The 23,889-nt window shown below is 40.9% G+C and overlaps 1 protein-coding gene across 6 annotated transcripts; it reads left to right on the plus strand.

The window, feature by feature from the left end:
• The first annotated feature begins 17 nt into the window (after positions 1–17).
• CCDC127 (coiled-coil domain containing 127) lies at positions 18–22,812 on the plus strand. Of its 6 annotated transcripts, XM_075062633.1 has the most exons (6): positions 18–324; positions 1,298–1,352; positions 2,628–2,712; positions 3,181–3,249; positions 5,866–5,994; positions 19,184–22,812. In XM_075062633.1, exons 5-6 carry the CDS (start codon positions 5,874–5,876, stop codon positions 19,852–19,854), a joined length of 792 nt encoding a protein of 263 aa, XP_074918734.1. In that variant the 5' UTR covers positions 18–324; positions 1,298–1,352; positions 2,628–2,712; positions 3,181–3,249; positions 5,866–5,873; the 3' UTR covers positions 19,855–22,812. The 6 variants fall into 6 exon arrangements, with proteins under 6 accessions (XP_074918734.1, XP_032621427.1, XP_032621428.1 ...); XM_032765536.2 differs by lacking the exon at positions 1,298–1,352; XM_032765537.2 differs by lacking the exon at positions 1,298–1,352 and having other exon boundaries at positions 18–192.
• Positions 22,813–23,889: the final 1,077 nt, after the last annotated feature.

The following is a 23,889-nucleotide window of genomic DNA, read 5'->3' on the forward strand; positions in this document are numbered from 1 at the left end:
GCCTCCGAGAGAGCCCAACTGCCGGGGGAGGGTAGCGTGACGCGCGATCAGGCTTCAAGCGTCTCGTGACGCGCCAACGCAGTACGGGGAGCTGGGAAAGTCTGCGGCTCGTGCGGATGTTGTTCCCTGTCCCCCCTCCCGTTGTAATGGGCTGGTCCGGGGAGGTGGGGGCTGGACCTGCTGGCAGGTGAGGTCAGTGGCGGCAGCTACTCAGCTGGGCTTGTGGCGGTTTACGCGGTGTCGCCTTTTCCTCGGCCGGTCCGGGCTGTTCGCGGGAAGCGCTGCTGAGAGTCTGGGCTGCGCCTCCAGCGCGTGGGGCTCTGGGTGAGTGCGGGGGCGCCGCCGCGCGTGGATCGGTCTGGCTGTGGGGAGACTCTGCGCGCGCGGCCTGTCCAGCCCTGTCCGGTCACTGGACCCGGATCTGCCAAGTGCTGCTGAGGGGGTTCTGCGCCCAGAAACTCTGCCCATAAGATTTTATTTGTCAAATAAATGTGGAGGCACCAGCACGGCACTGGGGAGCACAGGCCACTGGCTGCACAGATGCTGCTCACGGTGCTACTCCCTCCCCTGACAAGTTTCCCCCCTCAGCTGCACCCAACCCTGACACAGCACAAGGACCAGGCCTGCTCCAGGTCCCTAGCCCCCACCCCACCCCACGCCCGTGTGAGCAGGCAGGATCCAAGTGTGATGGGGCTAAGTGTGGTGGGATCCAGGTGTTGATTGAGAGGGTTCTCTGTGGGGCACACTGGGTGCGGGCAGCTCAATGGAGGATTTGGGTGCACAGGGGGTTCTGGGTGCAATGGTAATGGGACACTACAGGGGGGTCCAGGTGAAGGGGGTTGGGGCTTAACAGGGAGATCTGGGTGTGAGGGGGAGAGAGCTTGAAAGGGGGTGTCTGGGTTTTGGGGGGGGTCAGTAGGGGGTCCAAATGCTGAAGGAGTGGGGCTCTGGAGTGAGGATCCAGGTGTAGCTGGTTGCGGCTTGGTAGGGTGCAAATCCAGGTGTGGGTGGCTCATTGGGATGGTCCAGGGAGAGGGGGCTCATTTGGAAGTTATGAGGGTGGGGTGAGGGTCTGGGTATGAGGCGATCTGGATGTACAGGGGTTGGGTGGATGGGGGAGAAGCTCCCTATATTGGGATCCATCCCCCTGCAGCTGAGGAGCGATGGTCGCAGATGGGCTCTCATCAGCAGGAGAAAAAAAATCATCTCAATTGATTGGACTCTTACAGTTGGTATACATACTTCCACCTTTTCATGTTCTCTGTATGTATAAATATCTTGTGTCTGTGTGTTCCAGTTTATGCATCCAAAGAAGTGAACTGTAGCCCACGAAAGCTTATGCTGAAATAAATGTTAGTCTCTAAGGTGCCACAAGTACCCCTGTTCTTTTTGCGGATACAGACTAACACGGCTGCTACTTTGAAACAAGATATTGTATGAAATTTTAGTTTGTACTGACTTCGCTAGTGCTTTTTATGTAGACTGTTGTAAAACTAGGCAAATATCTAGATGAGTTGAAGTACCCCCAGAAGACCTGAGTGTACTCCCAGGGTTACGTGTACCCCTGGTTGAGAATCACTGCTCTAACTCCTGGGCTTGACCTAAAAGTTTGCGGGGGGGGGGGCACCAGCTCATCCTCCTTTGGTCGGATTTTGAATGGTACCTGATCTGGTTGGCAGCCTCTGAGTACATGTACAAGACCAGGCCCTGCATGTGAAATAGGCCAGCAAATGCCAGAAGGCAAATATTCTCCTGGTTCATGAATTACTCTGGAATTTAGATGAGAGATAGGTGCCACAAGTGGAGAGGCTGACACATAGATGCGGAGGGGAACTTTTACACTGAAAACTTACTAAGTGAGTTCAGGCTTCTTTGTGATCCCCAAAACTCCTGCCAAGCCCCTGCAGGAGACTAACTTGAGACTTAGGCACTTCAGTCTGGGGTTTGGAAGTATCTTTGTGCATCCAGCTAACACTTGGACTTTACTACAGCCCTTTTCATGCAAAGTAGCCCACCCCTGGCAAGGGCAGAGCTCCCATCCCACTCCTCTCTGTGGGCTAGCACTGTGGTAGACTCGCAGTGTCAAGGGCACTCGGGGTGTGCAGTGATGGGGTCAAATCAGTACCTAGATGGGCGACAAGCATCTTAACACAATTAACAAATGCTTATACTCGGGGTGAGGGGGGCGAATGTGAGGAGAGGTCCTAAATCCATCAGTTCTACCCAAGTCTGTTATCACTGCCCAGTGCTAGAGCGAGAGCTCTTGAACTCCATTGTACTAAAGTCTTGCATATGTGGGTTACACCATAACAGACTTTGATTTGGAAAACCAAAATTATAGTTGATTGCAGCAGGGTTTTTTGCTTTTGCTGATTTGTTTTGGAATCAGACCCAGCCCCATATCATGGGACAAGGTCTGAAATATCTGAAGGACCTGCTTGTTGGTCTGAAGCTCTAAGAAAGGTGTAGCATCTCCATCATCCCCAGCAAAACCTGTTCTATACTTCTACATTATCAGAGAGCTCTGATTTCACCTCTGATCACTTTAAATAAAGATGAAATGTTCATATTTTAGAATCCTAATCTAGCAAATTAACTGGTTACTAAAGCAATCATTTTATTTTTAGGTCTAAAATGACTTTAATAAAGATGCTGCAGTGTCCTATTTTCTAGGCAAGTGGCTACGTTGTACCTAAGTCTGCTAAACTGATGGTAAGTAAATCTCAAAGTTCTGGGGCATCTTTCAGTTTTTTCTTGATATGCTACTATGCTAAAGTTCTTTCTTATAAAGATTTTTCGGCATCATGATTAATTAACATAACAAAACATTGCTGGTATTTAAAAGTTGGCTTGTGCCAACACTTTTAGCCATGTTCACTTTCCTTTCTAAGAAGGAAATGTAGAATACTTCTAAAGTATCATTGTGTTAGAAGTATGGCATTTTAGAGTTCCTGAAATGGCAGAAAAAATATTCTACAACTAATAGAACTTGCCATTAAAAAAATCTGTTTTAGAACAATCCTTCAACATGAAGAATATTTGTTTTGTGATGTAATAAAATATGAATATATATTTGGTAATTGAGTTGTGGTGTAAACAAGTGCTTAAACACATTTCAAAGCCCCTGAAACTCTGAAGATTTATTTTCTTTTTTTTTAACATTTTTTTTTTTTTTGGAAGTACTTGTTTTGGCATCTTTACAAGAGAGGACAACGACTCATCATATTTGTGTAACACGCAGCAGTGGAGGTGGGTAACTGCTCAGCTTCTTTTATCAGGTATGGCTATTGGCAGTCCAGTTTATAGTGGACATATTGACAAATTTTAGATTGTGTGGGCTTTGGGATAGGGATGATCTTTTTTTGTGTTTGTACAGCACGTAATACAGTGGGGTCCAGGACTAGGGCTCCTGGGTGCTATAGTAATACAAATAATCTAGCTGTGATCCATGTTGACAAGCTCCACAGAAATACATAGGTCTGAAATAGCATGGAGATGAACTTCTCTCTCCCCTTGATAATTCTGTACAATACAGTGGGCAAACTGGGTTAGTGCCTGTCTATTTGACTCCCACTGAGACCACATCTTTCACAAGCAGTAATTTCACTCTCTTCAGCTGTATAAGCAATTCTTTCCACACTATTCTACTTTAAATTGTATTTCCTGTTGTACCAGGAAACTCTCTGGACTGATTCATGGAGCACTGTAGACACAGCAGGTAGGACCTCATTGCTCCACAACCCCACTTTTGTGTGGCTGATTAAAAAAGTGGCATTGGAATGGAGAGCTAAATGGAGCCCTGTTTTAAATAATTTTACCAATAGGCAATTTTTTTTTCTTTGCAGCAGTTATTCGTGCCATACACATCTTACTTTCAACACTCTTAAAGGAAGAATCAGCTTTTTGTGGGGTTTTTTTTTTTTCAAAGGGAGGATGGGGGAATAGTTGAAACTTTTGGTCGTATGAGAAGAAAGCAACTTAAAACTAATCAATAACCCAATCTGTTTTCCATCTAAAGGCAACTTTTATAGCATCTGGGTTCATGTTTTTACTTTTATTTATATGAGTATAGTATGACAGGGTTCCCGGGTTGCAGCCTGAACTATGGGACTGCTGAGCCCCCAAACTGGGCCCCCTCTCACACTGTGATGTTGTTGGCAAGCTAAAACCTGTGGCAGGCACTGCACTTACACAAACATTCATAGGCATAGACACAACCAACTGAGTTACATGAATGCTCCCACTCACTCATGAACCAACAACAGAGAGGCTCCAGCCAATTCCCCCCTAGCTTCCCAGCCTTGTACCCCAGAACTGTACCGTCTTGCCCTGGTTAGAAACCTGACCAGTCTAAGTTCATTACCAAGTCCACCCCTCCTTTGATGTGGAGAGGATATACATTAGCCATTATAAACTGAGCTGAGATTTCCCAAGCGCTTCAACCAAAACATATTGTTTTAAATAAAATATAAAACAGATTTATTAACTACAGAAAGATAGATTTTAAGTGATTATAAGTAGTAAGCATAGAGATCAAAGTTGGGTACCTAAGGAACAAAATAAATTCACAGTCTAAGTTTTATAAAGTAAACCAGGTTGGAATCAAGCAGTGCCTCATCCTGAGAGATAGTACAAAGTCTGAGAACTTCAATACACAGGCTGGAACTCTCCTCCAGCTCAGGACCACCTACCTGCGTTCAAAGTCTTTGTCCTCCAGATGTGTTTCTAGATGTTGAGTTGTGCGGGGAATGAGGCCAAGTCATGATGTCACTTCCCCTTCTTTTATAGGGGTTTTCCAGCTTGCTGGAAAGATCTATGCTTGTGACGTGAGGGTCCACCCCCATTGGTCAAGCATTCTCCATTGTCTACAATGCTCTTTCTCAGAATTCTTCTGGGATGGTCATTGGGAGTGTAGATTCTCTTTAACGGGCCATCAGCATGTCTGGCTACTCGATTGCTTTACCTGAAAGGCTGGTTGTGGGTGTTCCTAACCTCACAACATATTTCAGTAACACACAGAGCAAAACTTCATAACCTCACATACGATAGCGCAAACAATCCAACATGATATTAATGTTCAACAGATCAAGACTTTTAAAGTGATGCCTCGCAAAGCATACTTTATACAAAACATATAATTATATGATGGTGAATATGCGGGTTCCAGGGTACTGCTTTGAGGTACAGAGTGCCAAATATAGTGTCCAGAGATCACCAGTAGGACAGGGCCTTCATTATATTAGTTCTCTATCCCAAAGCACTTACAACATCAGACATTTTCAAGTTTTTAAAATTTACCAAAGTGCCAGTTATCCCCACCTGCTCACCATCCTAGGCATCATTAATTGGTTGGGGGTTTTATGTGTGTTACAGCAGCAATGGGACTCAAAGAACAGGTGCTGGCTTTATGGATTAGTTACAGTACTTGTGTCCATGCTTGAGGAGTGAAATTGGCTTTCTGAGGTGCTAGGCCCTTTGTCTACTGACTGGAACTAATTTTATTATCAAAGAATAGATTGAGTAAGGTTAATAAACTTTAAGACCAGAAGAGTTCATTAGGATATCTAGTCTGACCACCAGTATGCATAACACAGATAATAGAATGTTCAGTGATACCTTAAAGACTCCAAGTGATGGAGAATGTACCACTTCCCTGATAATTTGTTTCAGTGGTTAATTACCCTTACAGTTAAAAATCCATATCTTTTTAGTTTCAGTTTGTTCCAGAATCTAAAAGAGAAATACTGAATCAAGTATTAGATGTGGTTTTGATAGGTGCACTTGTCCATGTTACCTACTGCTTTCAGCGCCCTCCCCTAATCACTGGTACCACTGACATGACTTTTTTCCCCCGTTAATCTAAAGGTGTCTCCATGAATAATTTAAATGATCCTCCAAACTGGAATATCCAACCTAATCCACGGGATAATGGTGGTGATGGAAACAAATGGAATTATGCTTTGTTGGTTCCAATGCTGGGATTGGCTGCATTTCGTAAGTAATATTTTTAATAGTCAGATTTTTCTGATCAGGCCCAGCATTCTAGTGGAAATATGTCTTGCTGTGTGTGGGGGATCAGAACTGGCTGCTGAGTTCTCTGGAACCAAAAGGTTCATGCAGTATTACACTGCTCCAGCAACCCCTCTTTTGTCCAGCTGATTGAAATGGCATTTCCACAATCCAGTGGAAAGCCAAATGCAGCCATCCTTTCTAGCTGGAGGAGGGTCATCTCAGAGCCTTTGAAGGAAGCGGAGAGAATTTGGTGAATAACCGTACTTGGGGGAAAAATAAAATCAGGTTCTCCAAATATAAATATTCCATAGCCCATAATGTACTCCAGACATGAGAGCAGGGAAGGGATATGTGCTTACGAGGACTGGTATGTGCAGGTAAAGGAAGGCTAATATATAAAAATACTAATACATACATTTTGTCTACACAAGCTAACTTACTTTTGTTCTTTTTTGGGGGAAAAAATTGTAGGCTGGTGTAGGCAGCAAAGAATCCTGTGGCACCTTATAGACTGACAGACGTTTTGGAGCATGAGCTTTTGTGGGTGAATACCCACTTCGTCAGATGCATGTCATGCATGGTATAGTGTTTCCCTTTCCCTCACTCATCCTTTCTGCTTTTCCATAGTTTGCCTCTTTTGAGGGAAATGGAAAGTTTTGTGTTTAAGGCATGTGAGTTGGAGGAAGACCTCTATTCTGTTCCTAATTCTGCCATAGAATGAGTGACCCTGGACAAGTCGTTTTACCTCACTGTTCCTCATTATTATCAGAAAACACAATGCAATACCATTAAGAGGCTCTAATAGAGATGAGGACTCCATTGTGTTAGTTGCATTGCAATTTCACATGAAGACATAGCCCCTGCACCAAAGTGTCTATAGTCTAAGGACTTTGTCCAAAACCCCTTAAGCCAGTGGTTCTCAAGCTTATTTGGTCAGGCCCCCCTTCTTTGTATCTGTAGTATTTTCTACTCCTCTCTCCCTCTCCTGCCCTGGTACATATATCTCCACCAGCTCTGAAGGCAGAGTGGAGAGCAGCAGCTGCTGGCTGGGTGCCCAGCCTTTGAAGGTAGCGCCGTGCCAGCAACAGCACAGAAGTAAAGGTGGCAATATGAAAAGTGATATTTGTCAGTATCACTTTTCACAGCAGACTTAATGCCCCATTGCTTCCTTACTTCTGCACTGCTTATGCCTGGGAGGATTCTGCGCCACTGCACATGCGCAGAATTTATGTCCCCTGCAGATTTCTTTGCTCCCCCACAGAAAAATGGCTTTCTGATGAGGAAGCCACAAGTGCAGTTATGCGACCCTTCCCAGAAGTATGTTTCGGGTGCCCAGGGCAGCCAGCAGAGAAGTAAATCACTGGGGGGTGGGACTGGGCAAGACCCTGCTGGTGGCTCTTACTCTGCGCTGGGCTCAGCAGCTAGTCCCAGGTGGGCTGGGGAGGATGGGACTTCCTCTTCCCCTGCATGGCATCCAGGGCTAGGTCAGATCTACCTCTAGATTTCTCCCCCAGCTGTAGGAAGCTGTGCAACAACCCCCCCCCTCCACACACACACCCCCCTTCCTGCACCCATCGCTCCCCAGCTGCAGGGGAGGGATCCCTGTACAGGGAGCTGCTCCTCCATCTGCCCAACCCCCATGCATCCAGACCCCCTTGTACCCAGACCCCTCACCCCACCCCCGACGAGCATCTTCCCCCTACACCTGGACCACCTCAACGAGCCACCCACACCTGGATCCCCAGCCTACTGAGCCCCAACCAGTTGCACCTGGATCCCAACCCCACTGAGCCCCATTCCCCCAACATCTGGACCCCCCCACTGAGCCCCACACACACCCAGACCCTCCGCTTTCAATCACTATCCACCCCCATCCCCAGATCCTCCTGCTGAGCCCCAACCCCTTTCACCTAGAACCCCTGCAGAGTCCCATTACCATTGCACCCAGAACCCTCCAACAACCCCCCCCCCAAAAAAAACCCCAAAAAACCATACAGCTCACGCCTCCATTTGAAGCCCTGCCCTATAGTTTGAGAAGCACCGCCTTAAGCCCTTGGATATGGGCTAGAAGTGACATGAATGGTAGGAAAAGAGGAATATAATTAAAATGGTTGTTTATAAATCCTGTATATGTACACATTTGTATTCTTTAAAAAAGTCTATTATGAGTTGTCCCTTAACCTAGTCTTTGTTAACTAGCAGTTTTCATCTAGGCATTGCCACAGAAGTGAGCCTAGAGGAAGGATTTGAAGTAGGACAGCTTAGTAACCCCTAAGGATCAGTTCAGGGAGGATGTTCCATGCATAAGATGGCGTGGAGCTGTCTGTATAAGAGCTGGATGAGGAGTCTTGAGATGCTGGTGAAGTGGATGATGTGTGTGGAAGCCATGTTATAATATTTTTATGTTGTGCTTCAGAATATTTGAGTCAAATGTGATAGTGCCTAGAACCCCAAGTCAGAGATGGGGAGCCCCACTGACACAATGCTGTTCCCTGCCCAAGCAGTTTGACTGTAAAACATATTTACCTGTGGTGAATAGCACTTATCTTGTATGTTTTCAGAATGCATAAAACTACAATGTGAAAAATTATCCAATGAATTGCTCTGTTTGTGGAAAACTTCAGTGTCTAGCTGTATGAGAGTTCTAAACAGCCCTGTACAGTAATTCACGTTCTTTGAATACTGTATTGCTTGACGGAGTGGTGGTTTGGTGTGCTCAAGGAATGCAGGATTATTCCTTCCATGCTTAAAAATAACTTCTTTCTTTTTGGCTCTGTAAATTGATCAGAGTAAGGACAATAAATAGCTCAAAATACTCTTATGTTCCCTCAAAGTTAATATATCATAGGTACACACACTATAGGAACGTTTCCTGTAACCCAAAATGTCGGTTAATGATCATATTACTGTTGAGGCTACTGTGATTTAATGAGTGTTGTAGAAACTTCTAAGTTACTTAAGTAATGTTACCAGTTTTTTCAAAATGTGTACTATTTATATACTATGGATTCTAGGTGTATGTACCTTGTAAAGAAAGGAATTAAAAAAAAAAATCCTGGATATCAAAATAATATGAGCCTGAAACTGGAGAGTGCAGCGATCAGATGTAGAGCCTATGGCTAGAAAGATCTTCCTGGATCATCTAATCCATCCTCTTGGAATTACTGCAGGATTTTAAACAGTGAGGTCTGTCAGACACTGAAATAACTTTTAAAGGACGTTCCTGAGTCATCCTCATCAGATTTTCTATATCTAAGATAATACTACTCCACAGAGGTTGTGTGATGCTTAAGTTCTTCAATATTTGTATTGTGATTTGAGATCCTGTTGTGGAAAGTTACAGGCAGAGTATTAAGGCAGTTTTCCCCCTCAGTTCCTCTTCAGTCAGGGTTGCAAGTAGAATTTAACCAATATTTTCGTAAGCTCCATTCTGCAGGTGCACCATGTTGGGTGGGGGGTAACTGGGGGGAACCCACAAAAGGTGGAGCTAGTACATCCATGGACTGGCTCTAAAAATATATTATTACTTTCAACAGCATAGTCACACTGTTTCAGATAACTCACTGAAGAAGGGAGGCAATGCTCTGTAGTTAGACCGCAGAGAATACTGTATGCAGGATTTGGCAGGGAAGGAATGTGTCCAGATTAATCCTCTTTGAAAATGGAACTTAAAGGTAGCCTGCAAAAAGCTAAAACATTGGGCTTGTGCCTTTTCTTTCTTTTGATGTACGAAGAAGGCCTGAGGTCCCCCGCTACACCAAGCAAAGTGTTAATGTTAGAAATTCAGGGCCTGTCTAGGCTGGAAGCCCCTCCTGTGAAGACTAGAAAACTAGTGAAATGGTGATAGAGAGTGAAAACTTAGCAAGTGAAAGTGACTCAGACTTTTTAAAAACTTGTTTTTAACACCATCTTAACTGCAGTAACTAATAGCGTGAATAAAGGAAAACTTTGTTAAAATTCAGTACATTCACCCCTTAAGGTGTTAAAACTTATAGTAAATATCCTGGGTACTTCCTTGAGATTCTCCAGTGCTAATAAGTCTTGATGCTCCTGATATTTCTAGGTTTAACTTTTTTTAACCTTATCTTTAGTTTCTAAAGGAAAAAAGCTTACATTTTTTAATACGTCAGAAGAAAGGAAAACAGGGCAAATTCCCTTAAGAAAGGGAAGTCACCTTTGCAGGTCACCTTTAATAAATTAATCTCTGAAAAGGCAGGTAGAGAAATTTCTAACTGTTTATTCTGGACCTCTGCCCAATGATTATCAGTTAGAATAGTGTGATATAAATCTTTCATTTGTTTTAAACAAACTTTGAGTATGTGTAACTTAACCTTATTTTCACCTATAAGAATGTAGCATAACAATAATTGCTGAACCTGAAAAAAAGCCATCTCCTTATACTTCCTGAAACAGACAACTTTTTTATGGATCCCTTTCACATCATTCATTGACCCAAAACATCATCTTTTTAAGACTAGCCATGTTACTTACTGTGGTATATGAATCTATACTATTCTATACTATTCCACTGCTTTGAAAATTTTCATCATCAGGTTACTGGCCACTTCCCTTCTAAATCAGTTAATAAAATGCAGAATTCTGAGAATGAAATTGGTAAAGTCACAAAGGAGGAGGGATTTCATCTTTACATTTTCCAATCAACATGGTGATCCATCACTAACCACTTGTCCTTTCTGGATCTCTCACTTTTACTTCAAATCTTCTGTCTTGCTTTCCACCATATATTTCCAGTTTTTTCTCCATTCCCTTCTTACCCTAGTCCAGTCTCTCTTTAAAAGTACTGTACTAGAACTTGTAAGTCACTTACTACACTACCTCAAACACAAACAAAATTTGTTCATTTAAGGTTGCTGTGTTCTACTCTGAACATTTTCCTCAACTACTGAAAAGCTAGCAAATACACAGTTATGGTCAACAAACACTTTCGTTTCTCTACATACACAAATGTGAGTCATATCACCTCTTACCTATTATCCTTCTTCCAGAACACATTGTTAATGTCCAAGGCATCAAATTACCATAGAGTTTTAACTCCATACATACATACATAAGAGGAGGACACATCTTAAAAGTATATGTCCTCTTAAGACAGGTTTTTAGTTCGATATTTTGGAAGAAAACAAAACAAATTAACATGTCTGTAAATGAGTGGCCTCCTCACAGGCGCACACCTCCACCCCCTTGTGGCCTCAAAGCACCCAGTAAGTGGCCCCTCATCTCAGTTTCCCTCTAGGGTCCTCAGTAAGTCCATACACGATTATCTTCTAGTCCATCAATATAGTTTATTAACCAAAACATAGTGCAAATAGTCCATAATCAAAATGCCCAAAACATAATCCATCTCCCTCTTACACACACGCATGTAGTCTTTAAAACTCAGCTTCGTTCTCAGCATACCTGGACTCTGTAAGTTCTTCTCTGGCCCTGTGGCTGGCAGCCATCCCAATCCTTCCTTCTGGGGAGCAACCTTGCTCTTTGCACAGGAACTCCCATGGCCTCTCCGCTGGAAGCATCCTTGCTAGGGAAGCATCCCTCGCTCCCCCTGGCCCTCTCATGGTTCTTCTGGGGGTCAGCTGTCCAGCAGAGGGACATCAGCAGGTAAGCCCATGTGCTGTTGCCCCTTGATTCAGGCCTCTCTGGCCCTTGATTTCAGCTTAGAGCCAGCAGGTCTCTCCCTCTGTTCCTGCTCCTCCTGTCCTCAGCCCTCTGGCCCTGGCTCTCTATCTTGGGGACACCAGCCAGCAAACTCCTCTTGCTGCTCTCCTGCTTTCAGCCCTCTCCCAGGAACCACCTTCTCTCTGATAGTTTTGATCTTCTGCTCTTTCTCACTGAACCAGTCTTCTCTGACTCGATAGATTGCTTTCTCACCAGGCCTATTATAGCCCTCTGGGTGCTGCCATGACCTCTCATTTGGCCCGACTTGAGAGCACCTAGACTCGAACAAGAGAACTGAGAGCAGTTTCATTGAATGGGCCAGCTACCCTATTACAGTCCCCTTGTGGTAAACTACCATACAGCCTAAGGCCAACATATATACAAGGAGGACACATTGAAAGTATGAACCGTAAACATTTCTTAGGAAAAAAAAGAATTTTAACAAGTGTGTCCATCTTCTGTGAATGTTGGAGTTAAACAAAGGTTGATTTTTGCATCATTTTCGCTAAAAAACAAACAAACTGCATACATTAAAGATGAGAAATAAAAAAACAAATAATCCCATGGTTTACAAAGAATGACAGTTTAGTGATGGCTGCAGTGAATGTCCAACTATAGAGAAGTGTTCACCCTCAATGCAGCTGTTGCAACCTGCACATCTGTTGTTACAGCAAAAGATATAGGACACTGCCTATCAAAGAATTTATCATCATTTATCACTGTGATTTCAAATGAGTGATTCTGAAATTGCTGACAACAAAGCTGTAAAATGGCCCATAGAATTTTAAAAATGTGCTATTGTGTAAATACAGCTCACTGCCTAGCAAATGATGTTATCATAGTTAATTCAGCACATTGAAACTGGATTAGCTTAAATCAGTTGTGGGGGGGGAAAATCACCCAAATTACAAAAGCAAAAAATATAAAATCAGTATTTGTGTAAACTACAGAAATTCAGTTATATGCCTTAGAAGTTTTATATTGAAAGTGTGCATGTATTCATTGTAAAATAATTCTGAAAAAAAAGATGACACTTGAGTGAAACATATTTTAAACAAATTCAAATGTCAGAAAATTCAGAGCCTTCATTCCCTCTCTATTTATTTTAGAAAAAAAATCACAATAATGTAGAAGATACTTCCTTTCTCTCCTCTGTTAAATACAAATATCTGACTCAGCTGTAACTATTGCTTTACCACCCTCCCATAATATGACTCATACTATTTATTTTACATCTTGTTCCTCCCTTTTCCTTTGTTATCTTTCTTCTATGTCTATATTTGTCTGCAGTCTCCATGAATGGAAGCTTTTTTTTTCTTTAAAAAGAAATATATATTTATGGTACTATATAGTTATAGTTACTTCGGGACTATTGCACTGGCCTGGCTGATGCCTGAACCTTTTACAGGACTATTCTTTGTAACATCCTCTTGATAAGAGGGTATTTTTCATACTCATCTTACCATTCCTACCTACTTTACTTTAGATAAAGATCCTATGGTTCAACTGTACAGTCGACAGAAAAAAAGTGGTGGGTCCACATGACAAATGCATATATAGATAGCAGATTGAGCAGTGCTTGATGTAAGATCTGAAGTCTTTCCAGAAATCTTCATTTCAAGGGCTTCTTGTGCCTTCAAGGCAATAAATATACCTAATTCCATTGTGAGAAAACTCTACCTACAGACAAAGTTACTCAGATGACTTAACTGACCTGATTGCAAATTAATAGACAGGTATTGACTGAGGTTTAGTTTTTTAAATCTTAGATCATAATTCATGAAAACTAATCTCTATTTACACATTTGTTCAATTTGTCCAGCATATTGATTCTAGCTCCAATCTTGTATGTGTCAGAAAAAAAGGTACTGGAGTAAATTAATAATTTAAAAAACAATAAATCATCAGGCTGAGATGGTATCCATCCATGACTTCAGAAGCATCTGAAGCATGAAGTGGCTGATTTGCTAATAAAAATATGCAAACTCATTAAAAACACACACCGTTTCAAAGGATTGGAGGGCAGTAAATGTTCCTGTATTTTTAAAAAAGTGTCTCTAAGTGGTCATATAGGGAATTAGAGATTGTCACAATTCAGGGCAACTGCACCTGTATTTCTCCTGAGTGGTCCAGCAAGGGCACCCACTGTCATGCTTCCATCTCCTCATCCATTGTCTTTTTGGACCGAGACCCGTGTCTCACTCCCTTCAGGACAGTTCCCTGCTTTCATTCAGTTAGTCCCAGCAAAAACAGTCTGCTTAAACAGACCTGCCTTTTCTCTTCAGATGATTAAGGAGTGTAAGTGCTATAGTTATACGATACCACATAACACTTCCTATGCAAGGTTACTTTATTCTTCAGGTAAAAAATATTACAGGCAAAACATATTAAAAACAAAAGAACATACACACATGCTAGTAAGCTTACCAGAATCCACCCCAATCCTAACATGGATTCTGGCAGGTGCAGTCCTCCAAGCCCCAAACCCAGGGGATTCCTTGGGATTATAAATTCATCACCGCTTCAGTTTATAACAAGCACACTCATGACAAGATTAGTCTACCCTTATACAATTCCGGGCTCTATGATCTGGAGTTTCCAAAAACTGGTAATTAGTATACAGTGAGTCTAACTCCTCCTGCATATCTTCAAAAAGTTGGCTTATAGAGAAGAGCATTTGCATTCCCCTCACTCCAAGGTACTGCCTAGGAATCCACTTCACAAATATTGTTCCAGAAAGCCCTTAGAAGTTCCTAATGCCATCCAGAGATTGCGTTAATTTTGTCTTCATGCTAAAGAAGTTCCATACAATCTCATACTTGCATTTTTAATACAATGAACTCCAAAGATGTTAAATTTAATTAAACTTTACTGAATTAAATTAAACTTCATCTTAATTCCATAGGTTTGTTCACCATATTACAAATCCATATGATAGGATATTGTCAGTCTGTCAGAGATCAATAAGACAAAAATAAAATTAAACACAATACCTGGAAGATCATGATATGATATGGTCTAACCAGCATGGTTTCTGCCAAGGAAAATCATGTCTCACAAAATTCTTGGAATTATTTAAACAGGGCTTTGGAGCAGAGCCTGGAGCTGGAGTGCAGAGCAGCTCCGGAGCAGTGGAGCTGCAGGTTTTTGCCTGGAACTGGAGTGGAGCCAGAGCACAGCTCCAAAGCTCTGTATTTGAAGGTGTCAGTAATGTAGTAGGTAAATTAAAACCCGTTGAGATTTATCTGGACTTCTAAAAAGGGCTTTGACAAGGTGCCTCACAAGAGGCAGTTAAAGAGGTTGAGTAGTAGTAATATGAGAGGCAGGCAGAGTATTGTCATGGATCAAATACTGGCTAGCAGGCAAAAAGCTAGGATTAAGTAGATAATTTTCATCATGGCAAAAGGTGAGTAGTGGGGTGTCTCCAGATTCCATACTAGGTCCCAGGTGGTTAAACATATTTATTATGATCTGGAAAGGAGCATGAGTTAGTGAGGTAGCAAAATTTGCAGATGATACAAAGTTATTTAAGTTAGTGGGGACCAAAAAGAACTGTGAAGAACTTCAGAGAAACCTAAGCAAGAAAAGTGACTGGACATCATAATGGCAAATGAAGTTCAGTGACACTATATGCCGAGTAATGAACACTGGGGAGAAAAATTTAGATTACTCATACCTAGGGTGACCAGACAGCAAATGTGAAAAATCGGGACGGGGTGGGGGATAATAGGAGCCTATATAAAAAAAAGACCCAAAAATCAGGACTGTCCCTAAAAAATCAGGACATCTGGTCACCCTACTCATACCCCTTAAAGGGTTCAAAATTAACTGTATTAGCTCTGGAAAAGGACTTTGGTGTCTCTGTAGACAGGTCAATTAAGACCCCTGTTCAGTGCATAACTGTGGTCAAAAAAGTAAACAGGATATTGAGACACATAAGAAATAGGATAGTGAATAATATGCAGAATATTATGTCATTATGCAAATCATTGATGTGGCCTCACCTAGAATATTGTGTGCAGTACCGGTCGTTCCATCTCAGGAATATTGCAAAATTAAATACAGTTGAAGGAAGGGCAATGAGACTGATCAAGGGCATGGAAAAGCTCCTAGGAAGAGGGATTGAAAAGACTGGGATTAGAAAGGAGATGAATAACAGGTGATATGATAAAAATATATAAAGTAATGAATGGCATAGATCAAGAAGTTCTGTTCTCCCTGTGTCATTACACAAGAACAAGAGGACATTAAATTAAAAGGTGGCAAATCCAAACTTTAAAAAAAACAAAACATACATTGGTAATTAAACAGTGGAACTCATCATCACAGGAAGTCAGTAAGATCTAGAATTTAACAAGATTAAAAAAGGAAATTGGACATTTACATGGACATGAAGAATATCCAATGTTGTAATAAATAATGCTAATAAATCTTTTAGAGAATAGGATGATACCTAATGTTGGGGGAAGATTATTCCATATGTTTTCCTTGTGGGGTCCTTACACCTTCCTCTGAAACTTCTGGTGCTGGCCAGTGTTGGAGACAAGATACAGAACTAGGTGGGCTTTGGGTCTGATCCAGTATGGTAACTCCTGAGCTCCTAACTGTGCCTTCCAAGTAGCTCCCATCAAAATCAATAGGACTTCTGCATGTGGACCCCTTGCAAGATTGGACTTTGTGCTATTTTTTTATGTGTTAATCAGTCTAGTGGAATTATGTTTGATCTCTGATATCTGAGAATACTTAGTGTCTGATTACCAGAATTCTAATACTGAAGAACAGTTCACCCATGAACTTTCTGAGGGAATAATTATAAATTTTCAGCATAGCATGATTGTCTCAAGCCGAACAGTAAAAAAGCACATCCTCAAAATGTGAACAGAAAGTTACTTGGCCTTTAAGTCTATTTCAGCGTGACCATAAAAGCAGGAGTACATTCTCACAGCCTCATATATTGATTCAGATGTTCCTCTGTTTTGCCTCAAATTCATTACAAAGCAAAGGATTATAAAAATAAAAATGGGTATACTTGCCTCTTCCAGGAATTACCATCAGAACAGACTCTTTCCAGGGTTCTCGGCTGTCCTGCGGAAATGATATTGGTTATACACTTCTCCTTTTTAGTATCATGCCTTGACAGAACTCAGGACTACTGCCATGATGAGCTATGTGTCTGAGCCTACCCCCATCTCCAGAGTCAGAGAGAGAAGGACTGTAACCACCAAGACCCAAACTGGTGCCTCACACTGAGAGGAAAAGTATGTTTTTTAGCCCACTCTACTCACAAAACTCCAACCTCAGACCCTGAAGTTAGGGGCCATAGAACCACTTTTCTATAAACCCTAAACTGCTTCCTCAGCATCACTTCCTTCCCCCACGTATGCTGAGAAGCATATATGTTTTAGGTGACAAATCTGAGGAACTGTCTCAGATTAAGATATCAGAGGAGAGTTTGGAACAAACTGATAAATTAAACAATAAGAAGTCATCAGGACCAGATGGTATTCATCCAAAAGTTATGAAAGAACTCAAATATGAAATTGCAGAACCGACTGTGGTATGTAACCCATCGCTTAAATCAGATTCTGTATCAGATGACTGGAAGATAGCTAATGTAAGATCAATTTTTTTTTTCTTTAAATGCCTCCAGAGATGATCCTGGCAATTACAGGCTGGTAAGCCTAACTTCAGTACCAAGCATATTGGTTGAAATTATAGTAAAGAACAGAATTGTCAGGCACATAAGTGAATACAGTATGTTGGGAAGAGTCCCCATGGCAATTAGACCTCATCAATCTATTTGAGGATGTCAACAAGCATGTGAACAAGAGTGATCCAGTTGATATAGTGTACATGGACTTTCAGAAAGCCTTTGACAAGGTCCCACACCAAAAGCTCTTAAACAAAGTAAAGCAGGCTTGGGATACGAGGGAAGGCCCTCTTATGGATCTGTAACTGTTTAAAAGATAGGAAAGAAAGAGTAGGAATAAATTATCAGTTTTCAAAATGGAAAAAGGTAAATAGTGAGGTCTTCCAAGAATTTGTATTGCAACCAGTGGTGTTCAACATTATTCATAAGTGATCTGGAAAATCTCTACCATTGTGGTGCCCAGTCATCCAGTTTTGTGAGATCCCTTTGCAACTCTTTGCAGTCATCTTTGGACTTAACTAACTTGAGTAATTTTGTATCAGCTGCAAGTTTAGCCATCTCACCGTTTACACCTTTTTCCAGATAAAACCTGCAGATGGTACAAAATTACTCAAGATAGTTAGTCCAAAGATGACTGCAAAGAGTTGCAAAGGGATCTTACAAAACTGGATGACTGGGCAACAGAATGTTACATGAAATTTAGTGTTGATAAATGTGAAGTACTGCACATTGGCCAACATGTATACAGACAAAATGATGGGGGTGTAAATTAGCTGCTACCATTCAAGAAAGATCTTGGAGTCATTGTAGATAGTTCTCTGAAAACGCCTGCTCAGGGTGCAGCAGCAGTGAAAAAAAGCTAGCAATGTTAGGAACCACTAGGCAATGGATAGATAATGAGACACTAAAAACCATAATGTCACTATATAAATCCATGGTACACCCACACCTTGAATACTGCATGCTGTTCTGGTTGCCCAATCTCAAAAAAGAGATATTAGAATTCAGAGAAGCCCAGAGAAAGACAACAAAAATGATGCGTATGGAACAATTTCCATGTGAGAAGAGAGTGAAAAGACTGGGATTGTTCAATTTAAAAAAGAGATGACCCGGGGATATGATAGAGGTCTACAAAATCATGAATGATGTGGAAAAAAGTGAATAAGGAAATGTTATTTATCCGTTCATATAACACAAGAATGAAATTAATGGGAGGCAGGTTTAAAACAAACATAAGAAAGTTCATCTTCACACAACTCACATTCCACCTGTGGAACTTGTTGCCAGGGGATGTTGTGAAGTCAAAAAGTATAGCTGGGTTCAAAAAAGAATTAGCTAAATTAGTGGAGGAAAGATCCATCAATAACTATTAGCCAGGAAGGTCAGGGACACAGTCCCATGGTCTCGGTGTACCTAAACCTCTGACTGCCAGAAGATGGGACTGGACAACCGGGGATGGATCACTCGATAAATTGCTCTGTTCTGTTCATTCCCTCTGAAGCATCTGGCACCAGCCACTGTCAGAAGACCGGGCAAGATGGACCATTGGTCTGACCCAGTATGGCCATTCTTATGTTTTAGAAATGTAGATTCATAGATTTTAAGGCCAGAAGAGAACATTATGATAATCAAGTCTGATCTCCTGTATAACATAAACTATACAACTTCTCAGTTTTGTGAGACATCTGAACTGAAGTGAATTTCACCCTTTGTGTCCTTGGGGACTAAAAAAAAATGTTACTACTAACAGTAGCAACAAAACTTTTTTGTGAAGAACTTCAATAATTTTGATGATCAATACTATACATATTTGTTTACATGTGAAATTTGTTTTATGTATGACAGGTTGGATCTGGTCCAGAGAGTCTCAGAAAGAGATAGAAAAAGAAAAAATAGAATATTACAGAAGACTAACATCTGTACAAAGAGATCTTGAATCAAAATATCGTGACATAATCACAGAAAATCGTCGCACAGTCGCTCACTTGGAGTTGGAGCTTGAAAAGGAACACAACAGAACCCTGAGTTATCGTGAAGCCCTAATCTCCCAGAGTCGCAAATTAGTAGAAGAAAGAAGAGTTCTAGAACAGGAACGTGAAAAGTTAGAGCAAGAAAAACAGGTTCTGCAGCACTCAGGGGCAGCAGGTGCCTTGTACCAGAGTTGTCTTGCAAAGGAAGCACAATGGCAAAAGAGAGCTAATACTGTAATAAAAGAATTTGAAGAAGCACTTTTAGAAAGACAAGATATCTACTGCAGTTTTGTGTTGCCCAGAAACCAGCGGCTAGAAATAGAGAAAAATTTGCTAGTTAGAGCAGCAACTGATCCTGTTGCTATGGATATAGAAATGGAAAATGGTTTAAAAGATATTTTTAAATATGATACACATTGTGGTAATGTGCTGAACACAAACAAACGTCAAAATGGAAGACTAATGTGGCTTTATCTCCGATATTGGGAACTAACTGTTGAATTAAAAAAGTTCAAGAGAGTAGAGAAGGCCCTGTTGGAAAAATAATGTGGGGGGAAAGTGGTAGCATTTCATGCAGTATGGCACATGTAGTATATAATGACTCGCTGGTATTATAAAGCTTCTAATTCCCTGTAGTACATTAATCTATTTTTCCCCTCCTCATTGCAACCACATTTGCAGTACTTTCCATCCATGAGAGTGTCTCCACTGTTGGTGCCTTTCCATTGATGGGCCAACAACAAATGCTCACTAAGCAGTGCAGTTTACTCTGAGACTATGTCAGTTGAAAGACACGCTTTGTGTTCACAGCCAGGCTAGCAGAGAATGCTCCCAACTCTTGATTTCCTGCATGGCAGTGCAACCTCATCTTTTTGTGCAACAAAACGCTCAGGAAAGTACTCGGAAGTAACTGTAATAGTGAGATTTCTTGGTATATTATTTAGGCGTGAAATGCTTTCTCTGTACCAATGAAAAAAGTGTGCAATCATGTTTTCAAATTAGATTTGAATTGTTTTCCATGATTGATATGCAAATATCATTTTATACTACATTATACATAAAAGTATTTGCTTGAAATACAAAGACAGAATGCTATTTAAAATAATACAGAAGGAAAATAAAAACAAAGACTTTGATGCTTACTGATATTAATGATAATGAGGGCATGATTAGTCTTAAATCAGGATTACATACGAGTTATAATCTAAAAGTTGCCACTTAAGGGGAATTCATACAATGGGAAAGTAAAACATTTAATCACTTATTTTTCCTTTCAGGTCTCAGTTACCAGTTTGGATTTTGCCCACATTGGTAATGCAATAGGGCCTTCAGCAATGACTGACTGATCTCTAATGGGTTGACTATTTTAAGCCTATCTCTAGTAGACAGATAGCCACATCATAAAAGTCATCATCACATGCAGCAGAGATTTCAAGGATTGATTGGCTATAGAGACTAAACAACTCCCTTATCCTTATAAGTAGTCCCCCCAGATCAAGTGTGGAATTATATTACCTTGGCTCATGCACAGTGAGGAGTTGGGCAGGGAGCAAAACCATCCCCTGGATTGATTTTGGGGAAGTAACTGACCAAAAGAAATTTTCATGGAATTTTCCTCCTTGACTTCCCTCATCTGGATATTTCAGTCATGGGGTAATCAGCCCAGGATTCTGACCTCACTGTAGAATTAAATAGAAGAAATTACTTATTCACAGACAAATAAAAATAACAGTAGAGGAGTGCAGAAAATAAAATATAAAAGCTTTCATTTTTCAAGTCTGCCCTATTTAAAGTGCCTCTTGAAATGTTTGTTCTCTTCTGCAGAAAGAGAAAATATTAATCACTTACATAAAAAAAGAGCAAAAGGAAAATGGATGTACAGTAACTGAGAAGTAAGGTAACTGTTTAAATTGATTTTGTAGATGTGTTTATATCATTGTCAATTTCTATTAAATATTGTTTACATTGCAGCAAGATGAGCAGTAACTGATTATTTCAGAATTAATTTTATTGATCTCTAGGATTAATGTAGCATAATGTCTAACATTAGGTAGAAAATGAAATATGCTAAAGTGACAAACTTGAGCTAAATTTGACCTAAAATAAAAGTTGTATAACAACTGTCATTTACAGAAACTAAGACCAACAGAAGCATATCCATGGCTATTTTCCAAATGCCAATGGTTCTGTCTATCTATGTTCTTATAATTGCACATTACTATAATAGCTGGCTCCCTCCCAAGGAATAGAGAAAATACAAAAGGCTAATGCACTATACCAGAGTTTCCTTTGTACTTCCCCAAGGTACTCAGGCAGTGGGTTTTTCCATTTGTGTTTTAATTTGATTTGATTTTCTCCTGTAGATTAACAGCATTGTCCTACTTCATAAGAACCTGAAAGTTAAACTACTAAAATCCAGATTGGACGTGATTTGGGCTTCTGTCCTACATCAGGACTCACTATCCCAGATCCTTGCATCCACACAGAGCACCACTGGCACAGGCTGAGGGATCCATTCTAGTAGATCTCCATGTAAGGCAGGGCCCAGGTCTTTTTTGTCAAATCTGAGATAAATACAAAAATAAAAAATGAGCACCCATTTCTATTTTGATAGACTGCCATTTGTTTGGTATGAATTAAGACACAATCCATACCCTACGGAGTTTAAAATTAAGTTAAAGAGTGAAAAGTAATTTTTAAAAAATTATTTGCGTTTTAATAATATGTTATTTGTAACTTAAGTAAGGATATCGGTTTTCAATATTTTTATCCTGTCAATAACCCTTTTATTAATTGTAGGTACCTCTCCTCTTAAGGTTAAAAATAATTCTGTTTTGATACAAATGAGAAATATATACCCAATATACACACTAAAGCTTTGTAAATTTGTATTACCTTTTTGAAAAAGGCCAAAATGTTTATCATCTTGGTTTACATTTTTGTATAGTTTTATCACTGATACCAACTAAAAAACATTTACAAAAAGAGGATAGAGCAGCGAGGGCAAAAGATTTTTCAGTTTATATTAGTATTTAAATTGTGTCATTGTTTGGTTTATTCCTAATACAATGTTGTGAGGTAATCAGTGTATCAAAATGCAAGTTAGTAAAATAGAGCTATTTTTTTAAATATAAGATTCTTCAAAGTTACGTTTGTTTAACATTAGGTTAGTTAATGAAGGCAGGACTGTGACTCAGAGGGGAAGTCCAAAAGCACATAATAGGTTTAGGAGCACAAGTTCCACTGACTTTTAATGGGACTTGTGCTCCTAAATCTCTTAGGCACTTTTGTAATTCTCGCTTGCAATAGATAACATTGTGTTGGAAGTTCCACTGTAAGCTTTATTTTGTCCCTTATGCTTCAAATTTTGGTCTGGGGAAGTAATTGATTTGCAATGTCCATATATAATGTAGGGTATAAGGATCTTTTTCAGAACATTTCATACTATGTCTCTAATCTACAGTTTTCAATTAACAGTTAATAAAAAAATCAACATTTTGCTCCTTTGTTTCATGGGGTTGATTGGTTGTTTACAGGACAACAGGTTGGGGGTTGATCTCTTGATATAGGACAGGCCATACTTTGAAAACCCTTTGGAATTTTTTTTGTTTAACAAAAAGAGAAGCAACAAATAATCATCACCAAACTGATCCCTGGCAATTTGATCCCTGCCAATAGATGACATCAGCTGGGATGAAAAAGAAACACTTCAGCCAGTCAGTGTACTATTTGTTACATAAAGCCACTTGCCTTCCACCATGCTTCTTCAAACATCTCATTCCCAGGGCCAACTCCAGGCACCAGCAAAGGAAGCAGGTGCTTGGGGCGGCAAGTCCCTCAGACTTGCCGCCAAAGAATGAAGCAGCGCGGTAGAGCTGCCACAGAAGTACTGCTGATTGCGGCTTTATCTTTTTTTTTTTTTCCCCCTCTTTGCTGTTTGGAGTGGCAAAAAAGCTGGAGCCAGCCCTGCCCATTCCCCTCCGCACACCTGGGCTCCCTTCATGTAATCTCCAATACTCCGGACTCATTCCCATGGATCCGCACATCACCCCAACCTACCCCCAGTGTTCAGAGGGTCTTTGGGGACCCCCATTCCCTCTGTGAGCCTAGTTAATGTCAGACTCAGTGAGCCAAAATAGTCTAATTAGGAACTGACAAGCCTACTAAGCCTCTTTGGGGGCAGAAAGGGCTACCAAGTACTCTCTGTTCCTTGGCTGTCACTGTGTCCCATCCCACACAAAGTGCCCATAGCCTCTCAGCTCAGTCACACTCCTCACAATATACCAGTTCCTCTTTAATGCTGCCCTCTTTTGTATCTTGCTCCATCCCCTCTCTGCCTGCCCCACAATGCCTCCAAACACCTTTCCTCTCTCATGCAACCTAACTAGACTGACCAGATCCTCTGAGCCTTCACCCCTAGGCTTCCAGCTGTCCGTAGCTCCAGCACAACTCCAGCACTTCCTCAGTATTGTGACAATTACATAATAGTAGCTAAACAAAGAAACTGAGAGAAGAATCTGTATATTGCATACATCAGAGATGCTGGTTGCAGCTTCATTGTTAACAATGCATTGAGAGTTC

The sequence above is a fragment of the Chelonoidis abingdonii genome, chromosome 2 (assembly GCF_003597395.2).
Source record: "Chelonoidis abingdonii isolate Lonesome George chromosome 2, CheloAbing_2.0, whole genome shotgun sequence".
Taxonomy (NCBI): Eukaryota; Metazoa; Chordata; order Testudines; family Testudinidae; genus Chelonoidis; species Chelonoidis abingdonii.